We start from the raw sequence: 20,309 nt of genomic DNA on the forward strand, positions 1-20,309 counted from the left end.
ATAGAGGCCAGGCTGCTGGTGTGGTGGTTAAGTTTGTATGCTCTGCTTCAGCAGCCTGGGGCTCGCTGGTTCAGATGCCAGGTGCAGACCTATGAACTGCTTATCAAGCAGTGCTGTGCAGGCGTCCTACATATAAAATGGAGGAAGACAGGCACAGATGTTAGCTCAGGGCCAATCTTCCTCAAGAAAAAAAAGAGATGCCACATAAATCTATTCTGTCATATTGTTAGTGGTTCTGTATGTTTTTATAAGAGTAATACATGCTAATTTTTTCAAATATACATACATTTAAAGAAGGACATAAAATCATCTTCCTATGACCACCCAGAGAGCTCACTAGTGACATTTGTGCATATGTCCTCTCAATCTTTCTCTTCACTTATAACTCATTTTGCTGTATTTATACCCAATTATGCTCACATTCTATTTTATAGTAATTGATAAAAACCACAGTGCTCACCTCTAATATTTAATTTACTAAATAAAACACATGGTTTCTTCTCTAAATAATTAGAATGAAATCTCTGTGAGGGCAGGGACCCCACTAGTCTTATTCACTGCTATCTCCCCATGCCTAGTCTGTAAGTCCATTTTTGTTAAAATGGTATTTGAATAAACAGACAAGAGCCTCATTCAAAGACACGTAAAATACATAACACAAAATCAAGTTAGTTAAAAATTAGTCATTTTAATGATGAAAATATGGATTCACAGTATCATACATAAGATCTCATGTTTGGTTGCATAGCTTCATAGCACTTCCTACAACTGTAACAAATTAACTAACTGAGTATAAGTAATTGAATGTTTTTATCCTCAGATAGACTATAAGCTTCAAAGGCAGAGCTCAGGACTGCTGATCTCACCTTCAGGGCCTGGCACAGTGATGGGCTCATACTGCGGACTCAATAAATCCCTGCTGAATTAATGACTGGTTTATTCATCTAGTCTCATGGTTCTTAAAACCTTTTTTTATTTGTTGAATCCTTTATTCAAATTAAATCTTTCATCAAAATGCAGTGTATAAAGCAGATAAAAGAAGTGCTATTCTGCTTTGAGTGGGCTTGGGGGCCTAGACTCCAGCTGGCTGACCCTTCTCCTTGCCCCCTACTGTGGTTCTTGAGGCAAGTGGAGCCAATAGGGCTCCTTAGAAAATCCTTTGAGAACCACTGATCCAGTCTAACTGCTTGCATTCCTTTCTATAATACTCCCACTAATTGATCATCTAATGGAGGCTTGAATACTCCTACCATTGGAGAACTCAGTCTGTTTGGAGGTTGCTTGCTTCCTTGTTGGACTGCCTCTAGATGAAGATTCTTTATTATATTAAACTGAAATCTTCTCCTCTTTAGTCCTTTGGACAATCCTCTGGTACTGACCAGAACAAGCCTAAATTTCCTTCTACATGAGAGTCTTTCAAATTTCTGAAGGTCACTATAATGGTCCTTTTCTTTGTCCCCCTCCTTTTTCTCTTCTTGTTTTTTTCATATTGATTATATTAACAATAGGACAGTATACTGTAGAAAAAAGCATACTATTATAAAGTATCACGTAATGTAATAGTGTTACAACTTGCTTTTTTGAGATATTTAAAATGTAATGAAGGCATAAATAATAATATAAAATCATCCATATTCTTACTACCCAAGGAATACTAATTAATATATTGTCATAGTTGCTTCTATTCTTTTTTAAAGAAATAAACTTTACTGATAAAAGCAAAAAATTCTGGCAACTACTGCCAGATCCATTCTCTTTTTCCCCACTTCAACAGTATTCTGAGTTTGGTATGTACCCCTCAAATCTATTTTCAACTTCTACATACATATGTATGCATCTATACATCCAGACACAAATATATCTGTTCTGTCTAGTATGTAGCTACTAGCCAATGTGGTTATTTAAATTTAAATTAATTAAAATAAAAAATTTAAAAATCAGTTCTGCCTTTGCACTAGCCATATTTCAAGTGCTCAGTAGGCACATGTGGGCTAGTGACTACTATATTGGATAGTATAGATATATAACACTTCCATCATTGCAGAGAGCTGTGTTGGAATATATACATATATATTTTAGCATGTGCTTTTTAAATTTCACATAATGTAATAATACTCTGTGTATGTTTATCAAGGTGCTTTCTTCTTCTTTTGTTTTTCTTTAGCTTGGCATTATGTTGTTGAGATCTACTCAATCTGATCTACTGAGGTCTTCTGTATTCCTTTAAACTGACATGAAGCATTCTATTTTATGAATATACCACCTTTTTTGTTCTTTTAACCCATTTCCCCTAGTTGGATATTGGAGTTGTTTTCATTCTTCTATTTTAAACAATACATCAATGAGCATCTTTTTCTAGAATAATAATAAAAATGAAAATGAAAATGCTCGATCATAAGGTATGCACATTTTCAGTATTGCTAGATATTGCCAAAATACTCTCCAAAGTGGTTGTTTTGATTTCAGTCCTATGAGCGGTGTATTAAAGAATCAATTTCCCCATATCTTTGCCAACATTTGATACCTTTTGTTTGCCCTTTGGTTGGGTGAAAATGAAAATTTTATTGATATCTCATTGTTTTAATTTTTATTTTTGTGATTATTGATGTAGTTAAACATCTTCACATATTTATTTACTATTTAGATTTTATTTTTGTATATTGCCTATTCAAATACTTTGCCCATTTTCCTATTGAGAATTTTGCCTTTTTCTTAATGATTTATAATAATTCATCATATTAAAAAACCTTGCTATTATTCTCTTATTACTCATAAATATCTGACTAATATATCCTAGTGCGTACATAGTGATCTACATCGTTTTTTTGGTAAGGTCTACATAGTACCCACTATAACTTATATAAATATTCCCCCACTGATGGATATTTTGGTTATCTTCAGGGCTTTGTTATTACAAACAATACTGGCACCTCATTGGCTACCATAGCCATTAATCTCTCTTGCTGACTGAGTCTTTCTGGCTCTTCACCTTTTGGCACCTGGTAATTGACTTTCTGTGTTGTTACAAGTCCAGTCTTGGCAGAGCATTTAATTTCCAGCATGAAATCCTCCAGAGCCTTCTTTCCTCTGCTGCTTTGATGAGCAATCTTCTAGATGGTGCTTTATCAGGGTCCTGGAGTGGGGATGACCCTTAAGATCAGAGGCCTTCCTCCCTATCATCCAGACATCCACATTGTACTAAAACATGAAAGAAAAAGAAACATTTTTGATTAAAGGCCACTAATATTTTGCGGTGGTTTATTGTCATGGTGTAACCTAGTCTATCCCGATGGCCACACCCTATTTCTTGTACTTACTAGTTAAAAAACTTTTTGTTTTTCCTGAGGAAAATTCGGCTTGAGCTAACTCTGTTGCCAAACTTCCTCTATTTTGTATGTGAGCTGCCATCACAGCATGGCCTCTGATAGATGAGTGGTGTAGGTCTGTGCCTGGGAACTGAACCCAGGACACTGAAGCAGAGCATACCAAACTTAACCAGTAGGCCACTGGGACTGGCCCAGAAACTCGTTTTATAAAAAGGAAATGAGGTTCATATGACAAGATTTAGAATCATAGAATTCTAGGAATCAAACAATTTTTACAGGTCAGCTATTTCAATTTGTCTTCCTACTAAAAATTCAAGTTCTAAATCCTAAGTTCTAGAATCATGACTAAAGAGTTAACAGCAAATTCCCTTGTCTTTAGTTTGTGGAACTCCATTCCTTTTATTTATCTATTCATCAGTTGATGGACATTTGGATTGTTTTTACTTTGTTTTTTTAACTTTTATTGAGGTCACAATAATTACAACTGTGAAATTTCAGTTATACATTATTATTTGTCAGTCACCATATATATGTGCCCTTTTACCCCTTATGCCCACTGCCCCCAACCCCCTTCCCTTCTGGTAACCACTAAACTGTTCTCTTTGTCCATGTGTTTGTTTATCTTCCACATATGAGTAAAATCATATGGTGTTTGTCTTTCTCTGTCTGGCTTATTTTGCTTGACATAATACCATGAAGGTCCATCCATGTTGTTGTAAATGGGATGATTCTGTCTTTTTTTTATAGCTGAGTAGTATTCCATTGTATATATAGACCACATTTCTTTATCCATTCATCAGTCAATGGGCACTTGGGTTGCTTCCACGTCTTGGCTACTAGGAATAATGCTGCAATTAACATAGGGGTGCATAGTCTCTTTGAATTGTTGATTTCAAGTTTTTTGGATAAATACTCAGTAGTGGAATAGCTGGATTGTATGGTACTTCTCTTTTTAATTATTTGAGAAATCTCCATACTGTTTTCCATAGTGGCTGCCCAGTTTGCATTCCCACCAGCAGTGTATGAGGGTTCCTTTCCTCCACATTCTCTCCAACACTTTTTGGTTTTTTGTCCTGGTAATTGTAACAGGTAGCAGGTGATATCTCATTGTAGTTTTGATTTGCATTTCCCTGATGATTACTGATGTTGAACATCTTTTCATGTGCCTCTTGGCCATCTGTATACCTTCTCTGGAAAACTGTCTGTTCACATCCTCTGCCTATTTTGTCAATTAGGTTGTTTTTTTTATTGTTGAATTGTATGAGCTCTTTATATATTTTGGAGATTAATCCCTGTTATATATGTGATTTGTAAATATTTTCTCCCATTTGGGTTGTCTTTTTGTTTTGATTCCTGTTTCTTTTGCCTTGCCAAAGACCTTTACTCTGACGAACTCCCACTTGTTTATTTTTTCTTTTGTTCCCTTACCTGAGTAGACATGGTATTTGAAAAGATCCTTCTAGGACCAATGTCAAAGAGTGTACTGTCTATATTTTCTTCTAGAATTTTTATGGCTTCACATCTTACCTTCAAGTCTTTAATCCATTTTGAGTTAATTTTTTTGTGTATGATGAAAGATAATGGTCTACCTTCATTCTTTTGCATGTGGCTGTTTTCCCAACACCATTTATTGAAGAGACTTTGCTTTCTCCATTGTATGTTCTTGGCTCCTTTGTTGAAGACTAGCTGTCCGTAGATGTGTGGTTTTATTTCTGGGCTCTCAGTTTTGTTCCATTGATCTGTATGTCTGTTTTTGTACCAGTACCACACTGTTTTGATTACTATGGCTTTGTAGTACATTTTGGAGTCAAGGATTGTGATGCCTCCAGCTTTGTTCTTTTTTCTAAGGATTGCTTTAGCAATTCGGGATCTTTTGTTGACCCATATGAATTTTAAGATTCTTTGCTCTATTTCTATGAATAATGCCTTTGGGATTCTGATTGGGATTGCACTGAGTCTGTAGATTGCTTTAGGGAGTATGGACATTTTAACTATGCTTATTCTTCCATTCCATGTGTATGGAATATCTGTTCATTTCTTTATGTCATCATCGATTTCTTTCAATAATGTCTTATAATTTTCATTGTAAAAGTTTTTCACCTCCTTGGTTAAAGTTATTCCTAGATATTTTATGCTTTTTTTGTGATTGTAAATGAGATTGTATTCTTGAGTTCTTTTTCTGTTGATTCATTATTAAAGTATAGAAATGCAACTGATTTTTGTAAGTTGCTTTTGTACCTTGCAACTTTGGTGTAGTTGTTGATTATTTCTAATAGTTTTCTGATAGATTCTTTAGGATATTTTTACATATAAAATCATGTCATCTGCAAATAGTGAGAATTTCACTTCTTCATTGCCTATTTAGACTTGTTTTGTTTCTTTTTCTTGCTTAATTGCTCTGGTCAAAACCTCCAGTACTATGTCGAATAAGAGTGGCAAGAGTGGGCACCCTTGTCTTGTTCCTGTTCTCAGATGGATGGCTTTCAGTTTTTCCCCATTGAGTATGATGTTGGCTGTGGGACTGTCTTATATGACCTTTATTATGTTGGTGTGCTTTCCTTCCATACCCATTTTATTGAGTTTTTTAAATCATACATGGATGTTGGATCTTGTCAAATGCTTTCTCTATGTCTGTTAAAATGATCATGTGGTTTTTATTCCTTTTTGTTAATGTGGTGTAACACATTGATTGATTTGAGGATGTTGAACCATCCCTGCATTCCTGGTATAAATTCCACTTGATCATAAAATCCCATTGATCCTTTTAATGTATTACTGTATTCGGTTTGCCAATATTTTGTTCAGGATTTTTGCATCTATGTTCATCAGCGATATTGGCCTGTAAGTTTCCTTCTTTGTGTTGTCCTCGTCTGGCTTTGGGATCAGGGTGACATTGGCCTTGTAGAATGTATTAGAAAGTGTCCTGTCTTCTTCAACCTTTTGGAATAGTTTGAGAAGGATAAGTAATAAACGTTCTTTGAATGTTTGGTAGAATTCTCCAGAGAAGTCATCTGGTCCTGGACTTTTATTTTTGGGGAGGTTTTTGATTACTTTTTCAATCTCTTTACTTGTGATTGGTCTATTCAGATTCTCTGTTTCTTGTTGATTCAGTTTTAGGAGGTTGTATGAGTCTAAGAATTTATCCATTTTTTCTAGATGTCCAATTTGCTGGCATATAGTTGTTCATGGTATTCTCTTATAACCTTTTGTATTTCTGTGGTATCCATTGTAATTTCTCCTCTTTCACTTCTAGTTTTATCTATTTGAGACTTCTCTCTCTTTTTCTTAGTAAGCATGGACAAGAGTTTGTCGATTTTGTTTATCTTCTCAAAAAACCAGCTCTTAGCTTCATTGATCCTTTCTACTGATTTTTGGTTTCAATTTCATTTATTTCTGTTCTTATTTTTATTATTTCCCTGCTTCTACTGACTTTGGGCTTTGTTTGTTCTTCTTTTTCTAGTTGTGTTAGGTGTAGTTTAAGATTGCTTATTTGCGATTTTTCTTGTTTGTTAAGGTGGGCCTGTATTGCTATGAATTTCCCTCTTAAGACCAATTTTGCTGTATCCCATATGAGTTAGAATGGTATATTTTTATTTTCGTTTGTCTCCAGATATTTTTTGATTTCTCCTTTAATTTCTTCAATGATCCATCGGTTGTTCAGTAGCATGTTGTTTAGTCTCCACATATTTGTCACTTTCCCAGCTTTTTTCTTTTGGTTGATTTCCAGTTTCATAACATTATGGTCAGAAAAGATGCTTGATATGATTTCAGTCTTCTTAAATTTATTGATGTTTGCCTTGTTTCCCAACACATGGTCTATCTTTGAGAATGTTCCATGTGCACTTGAGAAGAATGTGTATTCTGCTGTTTTGGGGTGGAGTGTTCTCTATGTATCTATTAAGTCCATCTGTTCTAGTTTTTCATTTAGTTCCACTATTTCCTTGTTGACTTTCTCTCTGGATTATCTATCCATTGATGTAAGTGGGGCATTAAGGTCCCCTACTATTATTGTGTTGCTGTTAATATCTCCTTTTAGATCAACTAATAGTTGCTTTATGTACTTTAGTGCTCCTGTGTTAGGTGCATATATATTTATAGTGTTATGTCCTCCTGATGGAGTGTCCCTTTCATCATTATATAGTACCTTTCTTTTTCTCTTATTGCCTTTTTTATCTTGAAGTCTACTTTGTCTGATAAAAGTATGGCAATGCCTACTTTCTTTTGTTCACCATTAGCTTCAAGTATCATCTTCCATCCCTTCACTATGGGGTTGTGCTTGTCTTTAGAGCTGAGATCTGTTTCCTGGAGGCAGCATATTGTTGGGTCTTGTGTTTTAATCCATCCAGTCACTGTGTCTTTTGATTGGAGAATTCAATCCATTTATATTCAGAGTGATTACTGATATATGAGGGCTTAACTTTTTTTCACCTGTTTTCCAGTTGTTCTGTATTTCCCTTGTTTCTTGTCCCATGTATTTCAGACTGTCAACTCAGTGTGCTGGTTCTCTATGATAGTTTTTTCTAATTTATCATTTGTGTCTCTGTTCTGATGTTTTGTTTAGTTATCGCCATGAGGTTTGTATAAAAGATCTGATAGATGGGATAGTCCATTTTCTGATAGCACCTTATTTCCTTAATCTAAGCAGTTTCCATCTCCTTTCCTCTTCCCCACCTAAGTTATTGTTGTCACAACTTATTCTGTTTTGTGTTGTGAGTTTGTGGTTTAAATGAAGTGATTATAGTTATTCTTGATGTTTTCCTTCCCTTTATCTTTAATGTTATAATTGTTTGCTAAACTGTTCTGATAGAGAGTCACAATTTTCTGAATTTTTTCTGCCCATTTATCTCCCTGCTCAATGCTTTGGAAACACTTTCTCTTTTTTTTTTTCAGGTATGAGAGACTTCTTGATCATTTCTTGTAGGGGGTTCTTGGGGCAATGAACTCCCTCAGCTTTTGTTTATCTGGCAAAGTTTTTATTTCTCCAGCATATCTAAAGGATATTGTCACTGGACAGAGTACTCCTGGCTGAAGATTTTTGTTTTTCAGAATTTTGAACATATCATTCCACTCTTTCCTAGCCTGTAAGGTTTCTGCTGAGAAATCTGCTGAAAGCCTGATAGGGATTCCTTTGTAGGTTATTTTCTTCTGCTTTGCTACCCTTAATATTTTTTCTTTGTCATTCACTTTTGCCTGTTTTACTAACAGATGCCTTGGAGAAGGTTTTTTTACACTTATATACTTAGGAGTTATATAGCTCCTTTTACTTGTAATTCAAGCTCCTTCCCCACGTTTGAAAAGTTCTCATCTATTATCTCTTTGAATAACCTCTCTGATTATTTCTCCTCACTTCTCCCACTGGAATACCTATAATTCTTATGTTGCATTTCCTAATTGAGTCAGGTATTTTTTGGAATTTTTTTTCATTTCTTTTCAGTCTTAGTTCTCTCTCCTCCTCCATCTGAATCATTTCTATATTTCTATCCTCTAAGTTGCTAATTCTGTCCTCTATAATATCAGCTGTGTTATTCAAGGACTCCACATTTTTCTTTATCTCATTCATTGTATGTTTCATCTCCAACATTTCTGATTGGTTTTCCTTTATAGTTTCAATCTCTTTTGTGAAGAATTCCCTCTGTTCATTGATTTTATTCCTGATTTCATTGTACTGTCTTTCTGACTATTCTTGTAACTCATTGAAGTTTTTTATGATAGCTATTTTGAATTCTCTGTCATTTAGATTATAAATTTCTTTGCCTTCAGGACTGCTTTCTGGGTGTTTGTCTTTGCCTGGTCTGGAGTATTAATATACCTACTCATAGTATTTGATGGAGTGGATTTGTTCCTTCACATAGTGATAGTATGTGGTTGTCGATTCCACCTGCCACCACTGGGTGGTGGATCAGGAGCTGTGTATTTTGAGCCTGCTGCAATCCCTGTCAGCTGTGCCTGTTCAAGCCTGGGCCACTCCTTAGGTCCACAGTGGCCCTGTGGGCTCTCCCACTGATTAGGAAAGTGATCATGCAGCACCTCAGGGCTACCACCACCTATTCCTACAGTCCCGCCAAGACACACTACCCCCTTTGCAGCTGCAGATGTACTATGGGCATTTATGGAAGCCAGGATCTCATTCACCTGGGCATGCTGACCCACCACTATCTCCTCCTAGGTTGCACCAGCTGTTGTGCTTGGTGGATGGGACCTCCCCCCTGGATGAGAGCCTGGGCCACTCCCTGGGGGCCACAGCAGCACTGTGGGCTCTCCCACTGGACAGGAAAGGGACCACATGAGGGCTCAGTCCTGCTGCCACTTGTTCCCAAAGTCCTGTCGAGATGCACTCCCCACTTCTGGGCCATAGTAGTACTATGGGGATTTGTGGTAGCTGGGAACTTGTTCTCCTGGGCATGCAGATCCACTGCCATCTCCTCCTAGTTTGCACCAGCTGTTGTGCTTGTTGCGTGGGGCCTCACCACTGGGTCCAAGCCTGATCCACTCTCTGCAGACCATGACAGCATTGTAGACTCTCCCACCAGATGGGAAAGCGATCATGTGGCACTCAGGACTGCCATCACCTGTTCCTGCAGTTGTGCCAAGGCACACTCCCACCCTTGGGGCTGCAGCAGTGCTATGGGCACTCCAGCTGGGAGAGCAATCACATGGATGCACAGGGCTGCTGGGCAGCCAGAGAGTGTTCACCTATCTCCAATCCCTCCCCAGGGGTAGTCCATCAACCTTCAGATGTATAGCTGCATGAGTCTCTCAAGGGTCCTGTTGTACTGTGTGGGTATCCTCCATTGATCAGTGAATGTCCATTTAGTTGTACTTTGAAGGGGGGGAGGTAAAGGGAATAGCTCACTATGCCGTGTTGCTGACATCACTCATTCTCCACTTTTTGACTATTATGAATAATGTTGATATGAACAGCCACACACAAATGTTTGTGTGGACATATATTTCCATTTCTCTTGTGTATATAACTAGGAGTAGAATTGCTGAGTCCTATGGTAACTCTATGTTTAACTTTTTGAGGAACTGCCAAACTGCTTTCCAAAGTGGTTGCATGATTTTACCTTCCCATCAGCAATGTATGAAAGTTCTAATTTCTCCACATCCTCTCCAACACTTGTTTTTGTCCTTCTTTTTAACTGCAGACATTCTAGTGGGTGTGAACTATCTCATTGTGTTTTTGATTTGCTTTTCCCTAATGACTAATGATGTTGAGCATCTTTTAATTTACTCACCGGCCACTTGTATATCTTCTTTGGAGAAATATCTATTCAAATGCTTTGCCTATATTTTAACTGAGTTGTCTTTTTACTACTGAGTTGTAAGAGTTCTTTATATATTCTCAGTACTAACCCATATTTTTTCCAATTCTGTAGGTTGTCTTTTCACTGTCTTAATGGTGTCCTTTGAAGCAAAAAATTTTAATTTTTGATGAAGTCCAATTTATCTAATTTTTCTTTTTTCAGTTGTACTTTGGATATATCTATTGCCTAACCCAAGGTCATGAAGATTTACTTCTAAATTTTCTTCTAGGAGCAGTATATTTTTAGCTCTTACATTTGAATCTATATTTGATTTTGAGTTAACTTTTGTATATGATGTGAGGAAGGGGTCCACCTATTCCATTGAGCCCAATAAATTAATAAGATAAATCTAACTCTTCTTTTTTGTCCTCTTGTACCTAACAAAGCTCTTTTCTTATCCTTGGCATTTCCACCAACTTTCAGCTCACTGCAGACCTTACATTTACTGTATATCAATGATTTATCTTAATAAAATGGAAATCCATTTTTTCGACTAGTCAGCTGCTACCATTTTCAATGGAACTAACTGAACTATACAGGACTAACTGAACTATAACAGAACTATAAAATTCCAATTAAAAATTTTTGGTATGAAAGAAATTAGTATAATCCGTATGTTTTCCTTAACTTTTTATTTTGTTTCAACTTAGAGAAAATTTCAGAAGTATACATAATGAGCATCTGGACCCTTCAATTTGATTCACTCATTTTTAACATTTTGCCACATTTATTTTTTCTCCTTCTTTCTCACATGTACATATATGTGTGTATATATATATATATATATATTTATTTCTGAATCATTGGAAAATAAGTTGTAGATACCACAACTCTTCAGCCATAAATGGTGTGGCATAAAATTTCCAAGATTAGGGACCACAAAATCTTTTTTTTAAGATCCAGGATTGCATTTAGTTGTCATGGCTCTTGAATCTCTTTAATCTGAAAGAATTCTCTCTTTTATTTGGTGAGGAATGTTGGTCCTGAGCTAACATCTGTGCCAATCTTTCTCTATTTTGTATGTAGGACACATGCCACAGCATGGCTTGATTGAGTGCTGTGTAGGTCCATGCCTGGGATCTGAAGCCACAAATGCTGGGCTCCTGAAGGGGAGTGCATGAACCTAACCACTACACAACCTGGCTGGCCCCTTGAATTCTCCTTTTTAAAAAAGTTACATTGGCTCATTTGAACAGTCCAGGCTAGGTTTCTTGTGAAACATGCCACATTCTGGATTTATCTGCCTTTTTCTTCATGTTTAACTTATTCCAATATCGCCTACATATGCTTTAGATTTGTGATTATATCTAGACCAGGGCTTCTCAACATTTTGGGCCAGCTAATCTTTAGTTTGGGGTAGGCTGTCCTGTGCCTTGCAGGATATTTAACAGTATCCCTGGCTTATACCCATGAGATGCAGTAACAACTCTCCCCCCTCTGTTTATGACAAACAAAAATGTCTCTAGACATTGTCAAATGTGCCCTGCGGAATACGAGGTGGGGAGTAGGGTGGGGATCCACCCCTTGGTTGGGAACCATTGTCTAGAAGCTTGGTTAAATTCAAGTTAAACAATTTTGGCAAGAGTATTTCTTAGATGATGTATATTTCTAATTGCATTACATTAGTAAGCACATAATATCAGATTATCCCATTATTAGTGATTCCAGCATTTGTCACCTGTTTAAGGCAGTGGTTTTTTTTTTAAGGTAAAGGTATGTTTTCCCTTTTGTAATAAGTAAGTTATGGCTTGATACTTTGAGAGCATGTGAAGATCCTGTACTCCTACAAACATTCACCCAGTGGCTTGCAGCATCCTCTGATAACTTTGCCTGAATCAACTGTCATCGATTTGGAAAATCATGATTTTTCTAATTTTATTGTTTGTTTTACATTTATTATCTGGTATTCCTCTGAAAGAAAAGTTTTCATCCTCCCTTATTGGTTTTCTTTTAGTGGCACTCTGAACTCATGCATTTTCTTTATCCAAATTTTTCTTCAATTATTGTAATTATTCTTTTTGATGCTCATACTGTTTCAAATTTCTGCAAGGTGAATCCTCAACCCATTCTTTAAAGCATTTCCTGAAGTATGGGAACTTAGTGTTCTGTGGAGCGTTTTATTAAAGTTATTGTAGGCAGCACGCAATGATAATTTCTTGTTGTATTACACTTCATGTGAGAACAAATGTGTAAAGCCTTCACATTAAGCAGTGACGAATTCTGATGATTAGGACAACATATCATTTTCATTGTTATCAAGCCACGCTAATTGCAAAACGTAAATAATTTGTAAGAAAAGATACTATTTAACAACCAACAAAAATGATTAGCAATTTAATTTTGAGTCACCTATTTACTTTCGGAATGGTAAATCTTTTCCTGACTCCAGGATATGATGACTGGTGCCTATCGAAATATATTTGTAGCATACAATGGCTTAAACATTGCATATTACTATAAATTGTAGGGAACAGGATGGAGTTATTTCTGATTCTAAAACTGCTTGAAAACGTATTTCAATACCATTAGAGCTAAGCTAAGCATTGAGATTTTAAAACTATGACTTTCGGGAAGCCCACATGGAACACCCAAGTTAAAATGAGAAAAATTTGTACTAAGCCATTTTAGCTCCACCCAGGGCAACTATCTCTTTCCTTCTGTAACTGTCAATTTACTCCCCAGTCGCAGGAGCGGCTCTGCCCAGTTCCGCAGTCTCTGCTTTAAGTCTGTGTTTGTTATGACTGCTTCAGATGAAGCAACCGCCGCAATGTGGTTTAAGTTCTTAACAGTCTCTGCCCTAGACTTGGCAGCTGGGACCACAGACGCTCAAAAGCTTCCTTTTCCCGAGCGCATCGTAGAGGTGAAACACCTTGGAGGGTGGGGCAAACTTTTAGTCTCCCCAGGGGGCGGCCTCTTCCGCCTGCTCCTCCCTGATTGGCTAGCGTGGGTCTCGGCCGCCCAATCGCGCTAGAGCGCCCTCGCGCCGCTCGGCGACGCCGCCGCGCATGCTCACTCGGGGATCCGCCCCTGAGCTTTACCCGTCAGATGGCTTTTAACGGGCATGGGAACCATGCTTTGAAGTGTACGCACCAACGTCCCAGGGTGGGGTAGGATCAGGCCCAGTGGCACAGCGACAAGAAAAACAAGCACTGACACAACTTCCCGATTTTCTCACGTCCCTTAAGTGCAGGTTTTCTTGGGTTGACCATTCACTTCCATTATGTCCGACCTGGACAACCCGCTTTGCCGGTGGGGCCTCCAAAAAACCCGACTGCATTCTTTTCTTTGCGTCGGGGCGCGTCGAAAAGCGGGGTGAATGGAGCGAGTCGTTACAAGAAAGTAAAATGTTCTGTGCAGACTGGGCTGGGAATGCCTTACCTTTGAGTTTTATTGCCCGAAACGTGGCTTTTTTAGTGCCGTACTGGAAGCGCTTCCCCGCAACCGGCACTCTAGCATTATCCCGCCCTCTCCGAGGTGACCGCCTGTCGGCAGTGGCAACGCCGACGTTGCCGCCTGCTCTACAAAGAACCGCCCCACTCGTTTCCAAGGTGTGCAACTCGGAAAAGTGTCCCAAACAAAAACCAGCCACCCTTCGGTGGAGAGGCCAGGGCTCGCGGTCTTGGCGACCAACCGGACCCCTACGTCCCGGCCCCACTCCTCTCAGGCGGACCACCGCCGGGGGCGCGCCGCAGCCTCCCGCCCCACGCCGGGCTTGCTCCCGCGGCCGCTCGGAAAACGCGGCGAGCGGAACCCGCACGCGGAAGCGCCGGCCGCACTGAGCATGCCCAGTTGCACAGCCGACCAGAGGAGTTTTTTTTTTTTTTTTCTTTTCTTTTCTTTCTTTTTTTTTTTTTTGGTCTCAAGTAGGAGGCCTCCCCCCCACCCCCACCCCAGCCCCCCACCACCCCCGGCCTAAGCAGCGACCATGGCCGAGGTCCCCGGCGCGGCGTTGTCCCAGGCGGGTTGGTAAGTGGCGAGTCCCGCCGGCCGCCCGGCTGCGGACGCGGGCCGGGGCTCCCAGGAGGGTTGGGGCTGGGGGCGGTGGGGTGCGTGTCGGGGAAGGCGGAGGCCGCTGCCCGCCCCCGGCCTCTCCCCGGGCCCTCCGGGCCGGCTCCGCCCCCGGCGCCACGCGGAGCCCAGCGAGTGACCCCGCTCCCCTCGGGGCGGCGGCGGCGGCGGCGCGGCCTGGGCCCCGGGCGGCGGGCCGCGGAGAGGCTGGGCACCGCGGGCAGGGCCGGCAGGGCGGCCGGGGCGCAGGCCCGAGCGGATCCGCCCGGGAGGACCTGCCGCGCCGGGGGTGTCGCTCCGGCGGGACCAGGGCCGGCGAGGGCTGGAGAACGAGGCGCGGCGGCGGGGGACGAGCGCGGCCGCAGCCCCGAGGCCCGCGGGAAGTTGGGGGCGGACTGGAGCCCGGCCGTGCTGCCCGGGCCGCCCCGCCGCCTCTTTCTCCTCATTTCGGAGGACAGTCGGGACCCGGGGCAGCTGCCCTCCGGGGCACGTACCCAACTTCTGGAGCTCAGAGTGACCGCATTGTCAACTCGTGTGGGTGCTCCGTAGAACTTTTCTCGAAAGGATGGCGATGTTCTGATTTTTAAAGACGTTTCATGTCAAGATTTCAGGATCTGAAAGCAATAAAAATTTATGCGAAATGAAGCAGTTTCTGCAACTGCGGCCATGACGGTTGTAAACGTCCAGTGTAATTCAGTAAGCGTTTCCAGGCCTGTGTAGGCACAGTCTGAGATGAGGGATGGGAGCGAGGATGAAAAACATTTGCCCCCGCTCGCTGGAAGTTCACTGTCTTAGTGAAAGGAGAAGAGAGGGAGGCATTAAAAGAACAAACACAAAAACAGAGGGAATAGTAAACTGTACGGGGGAGCAGGCAGGTGTGCTCTGGAATTGGAGGTGGAGGAGAGTCAATTTCCTGGAGGAGTGGGCTTTTAAAGATGGTGAGTGAAAGGCCTTCTAGACATACAGCCGCCGGAGATGAGGCACAGAAGTGGCAAAGTGCTTACTGGTTTGCAGAACTGACACTAGATCCTTGTGGTTCGTGGAAGTAGGAGGGTATCCAATGAGGATTAAGACGAGAAATGTTGGGGACAGATTATGGAGGCTAAAGTGCGTTAAAGATGTAGATTTGATTTTGTAAATAAAGTTTTTTAGTAGAGTGGTATAATAACACCTGTGTTTTGAAGAAACTGCTTCTGCTTCTACAGGCACCCGATTTTACAGATGAGGAAACTGAGGCAGAGAAGTTTTAAGTAACTTTCCAAAAATGACATAGCTAGAAAGTGGTGGAGTTGAATGGTGAGCTCAGGGGGGCTGGTTGAAATCTGGTGCTTTTAACTATTGTGCATTATTGTTCCTGCGGTTTTTTCATGGAACTCCATTAGTATAACAAACTGTAGAGCTAAAAACTCACCTTATTCAGTTTTGGTTTTGTTCTTTTAACTGGAAACCTTCAGTTTCCTTATCTCATGAGGTTGTCTTGAATAATTTTGGATCACTCTTCTATTTTAATTTTCCCCTATTTTTCATTAGATTCAGCCTTAGCTCTTCAAACTAATAATAAGATTTCATTTACAAACTTAGTCTCCGACTGCTTTCCAACATGACTCTGCCTTCTTTAAAAAGGCTACTCTCATTATTTCGTTTCCAAACACATACTAAATTGTTCTTTGGATTCTAAGCTCCTTAAGGGGTAGGAAACTGCATCTTGTTTCTCTGTGTATCTGTGGTGCCAGGGAGCAGCACTACATTGTAGATTCTCCATAAAGTCTGATACAGTTGACCTTGGAATGCCCCTGCCAGTCAGAATTCTCTAGCCAGGGCCTTTGCCCAAGTTTAGATAGAGTTCCTCCCTGCTTTGTTATTTTGTTGTAAGTCCCACCAGTGTTATATTGTAACATTTGCCACTTTGTGTTGTAAGTTGTCTGTTTACACGTTTCTTTATTCCACCAGACTCTGCTGCTTTTGTGTGGCAGAGACTCAAACGCAGGAGGGCTGATAAGACTATCTTTCTAGGAGTTTGGGAGTTTCATGTAATTCCTGATGCGTCTTGAACAGACTAGACGAGTGCCAAAGATGACAAGAGGATATCCTAGGCTTTCAGGTGGTTTGTATTCTATCTTGTATGCAAGTAGAGGCTTACTATGTTAAAATACAGAATCTCAAAGGTTTAGGCAGAGAAAAGAACTGGAAGGAGAATTTTTGATCATAGAGCAGCTTTGACCAACTCATTCAGCTCTGACATCCTGAGTTTCCTCTAACTCTTGGAATTCTCTATTATTGTCACTGACAAAACCATTTTTCTTGGTACTCGGTCTATTTACTTAATTACTTGTAAGGCTAGAAAGAAATGGATGCTAACACACCTAAACTATTGTTAAATCTCTTCTGTCAGCTTTACCTAAAATAGCAGGTTAGGGAAGTATTTGGCACTGAGTGGGTTATGTTTCTGAAAATGTGATCTTCAGGGGGTGCAGATGATCTATATAGACTGAACTATGATTCCAATTTATTTTTTTTAGTGCATTTTTTTCTCTTAAGTCTTTAATCTTCATAAGAACTCCCATCCCCCCATCAGTATTTTACAATACAACTCCAACAGTAGCCACCTGGCAGACTTAATAATTTTTTTTCCTTAGGTGACCAGTAGTGTAGAAAACATTAGGTTTTGCTGATTTGAACTTAAAAGTTTCAGGGACTGGGGCCGGCCCGGTGGTGCAGCAGTTAAGTTCCTATGTTCCGCTTCTTGGTGGCCCAAGGTTCGCGGGTTCGCTGGTTCGGATCCCGGGTGCGGACATGGCACCGCTTGGCACGCCATGCTGTGGTAGGCATCCCACGTATAAAGTAGAGGAAGATGGGCATGGATGTTAGCTCAGGGCCGGGCTTCCTCAGCAGAAAAGAGGAGGACTGGCAGTAGTTAGCTCAGGGCTAATCTTCCTCAAAAAAAAAAATAAAAAATAAAGAAGACTTTATTAAAAAAAAGTTTCAAGGACTTCTACAGTACAATAGTGGTTATGTTTAAATAATGTGCTAAATGTTACTTTGGTTCTTTGTAATGCTTAATTATATGCATAGAATAACTTCACTGAGAGGAGAGATTTGACTCTAGATTTGTCTAGATAACAGAGTTACTTTACTGTCTGCCTTTTTTGTTTTTTCTCTTTAGAGATTTCCCTTAAGGAGGAATCGTGTATTTCTACCAACTTGTGACTCTCTTGAAATTTTTTTATAGAAATATCAGCCTTTTGAAACTTCTTTTTCTAAATAGAAGCATGTTAGAGGAACATAATCAGCTGTGTTTGTGTTTTTGGAAAGTTATTTTCCAGAGAACTAGTGAATTTATAGTTTAACTCCTTCGGTGTGCAGATGAGGACACTGAGGCACAGAGAGTGTCAACAACTTTCTCAGAATTACAAGTAGCAGAAGGAAGACTATAGCCCAAATGTCTAGGGTAAAGATTCAGTACTCATTTCCACAAAACCGTGGTGGCCACTTCTAATTTAAATTTTTGATCAAAAATAACATATTTCAAAATTGAAAATGGGATTAAAGCATTTTGTGATATATAAATTTACTTTTTTCTTTGGGAAAGATGAGGTGCTTATTCTAGGAGTGATGGTATTGGAATCAAAGAAACCTTTACCTTGCAGTGGCTCATCTAATTGCTGATTAGGCTTATCAGCAAATCTGGTTAATTCTGTATTTGTTGAAGTCTAGGATTATCTGAAAAGGTAAGGCACTATACTGTATATCTTTGCTTTACCTGGCAGTTTTGAGTTGAAGATACAATAAGGTAGCATTAGAAATAGTGTGTTTCCACTTTGTTCTGAAAAATTATATTTTCTTAGAAACCCCTGGTTTGTAACATTGAAGATTTAACCAGGTTGTGCTCTGGGGTTTTGTTTTTGTTTTTATTTTTTGGGAGGAGGGCAAGTTTGGAGGGAAAGAGGATGAACACAAAGGTCTGTTTCTTAACTTTCACCTGTGAATTTCACCTTACTTTTTGGGGTTATCTTTCTTTGATTACTGCTGCTACCCCAAGCTGACATCCTCTGACTCAAGTGTATACCAAACTCCAATCCCTTTGTTTTGCCTTTGAAAAACTAAGAAAGACTACAGCTTATAAAAGTCTTTATCAAAATTTAGTACTAGAGGAGAACAACCATAGGATAAACAGAGAAAATAAGCAGCACAATGGCATTATGGATTATAAAGTGTTATTACTGTCTTGTCTGGAGGGGCCTGCCCTATTCCATTGTTGCCTTGAGATAGCTACTCCAAAGAGGGGGGACAACTTCAGGACATTTTGCTGGAATTTCTAATTCCTACCTTTTGACCTATTCACTGATGGAGAGCTTCTTTTCACATCCCTTCATATAGGTGCTTCCTCCCAAACGCATTGATGATCAAGACCAAGAAAGTCAGATTCCTGTTCTGCAGCTCATCCCTGTGCCTTTTTTGTTTGTTTGGTTTCAGTTTTCTGAGAGATGCATTCCCCAGGAGACTGCTGGTGAATGATCGCAGTCTTCCAGTGAGAAACAACCTTTGCAGCATTAGCAATATAACTGTCCCTTCATATAATACACTGTTGGTAATAATCATACAATAAGAGTTTATGCGAAGGGTGTCAGAAGTTTTGTCCCCTCATCGTAGTCCAGCCTAACTCTTAGGCATAGGTATATTTGTAAAAAATATTGGTAGTTCTTTATAAAGTTGTATATTAAATGCAAGATTTTTTTATTATCTGGAATTATAAAATACTTTATCATTACCACTTTGATATAAGTATACTCTTGGTACTCTCTTTTGGGCAGGATAAGAACTGTTAAGATACTTTTTAAATGAAACAGAATAATAGATCATGCTGAAAAACACTAGAAGAAACCAATTCCTTTATATTTGGTTTTCAGGGGAGCTTATTGGAGACATCCTTCTATTTTGAAATATTTCCTGTTTCTTTCATGAGCATTTGTAACCATCTCTTTGGTTTATATTGTTTGTGAAATTATAGTGGTAAAGGTAGTAAGCCTTCTTGACCTTCTCTCTCAAAATATGTTACATATCACCTGGCTGCTTCTATTGATATTGTAATCTGCAAAAAATGACTGGATATTCTGATAAACGGTGCAGGTTTTCAGGTTTCAAGGTGCTGTTTGCAGTGCTTTTTGCAGTGCTTTTTTGGTGAATAATCTATAAATCTAGTTTCAACTGCCTGTAGACTTGACTGCCTCGAGCATAAAGGGGGTATAAAAAGAAACTTGCTACCTCAGCAAAGGGAAATAATTTTCTCTTCTCACACAGCGGCATTTGTTAAATCAAGTAAAAATTTCACAGTAACATTTTGAGAACCATAAAAATATAACTATATCAACTTTTTGGCTTATGTTTTCTCCTTTTGACAAAAGAAGAATATTGGCATTTTGACTTAACCATGTTACAGTTAAGTCCCATCCATCTAGAAATTCTGACTTTTTGAAAGGTGTAGGATCTAGAAGTACCTTTACCTCCACATACTTTTTAGAAAAAGCAGACTGTACTCCTAGCAATGCAAAAATTTTCATGTAAAAATTGAGAAACAATTGTGAAGTCATGGAATGACAAAAGTGGAGAAGAAGGGGCAAGAAATGTGTGGTGATAATGTAAAGTATTAACATGGGTGTCACATCAAAGA

General features: G+C 39.5%; 1 protein-coding gene across 7 annotated transcripts in view; it reads left to right on the top strand.

Annotated features, from left to right (window-relative positions):
* Nucleotides 1-14,205: 14,205 nt before the first annotated feature.
* TDRD3 (tudor domain containing 3) overlaps nucleotides 14,206-20,309 on the top strand; it is a 172,451-nt gene continuing 166,347 nt past the window's right edge. For 2 of the 7 annotated variants that reach the window (XM_070240328.1, XM_023621677.2), the window contains exon 1: nucleotides 14,376-14,599. In XM_070240328.1, the coding sequence (XP_070096429.1) occupies nucleotides 14,559-14,599 (41 nt within the window). In that variant the 5' untranslated portion in view covers nucleotides 14,376-14,558. Of the gene's footprint in view, nucleotides 14,600-15,370; nucleotides 15,580-20,309 lie in introns of those variants that run through there. The other 5 variants (XM_070240332.1, XM_070240333.1, XM_023621675.2 and 2 more) reach the window with 4 other exon arrangements.

The sequence above is a fragment of the Equus caballus genome, chromosome 17 (genome assembly GCF_041296265.1).
Source record: "Equus caballus isolate H_3958 breed thoroughbred chromosome 17, TB-T2T, whole genome shotgun sequence".
Classification (NCBI taxonomy): Eukaryota; Metazoa; Chordata; class Mammalia; order Perissodactyla; family Equidae; genus Equus; species Equus caballus.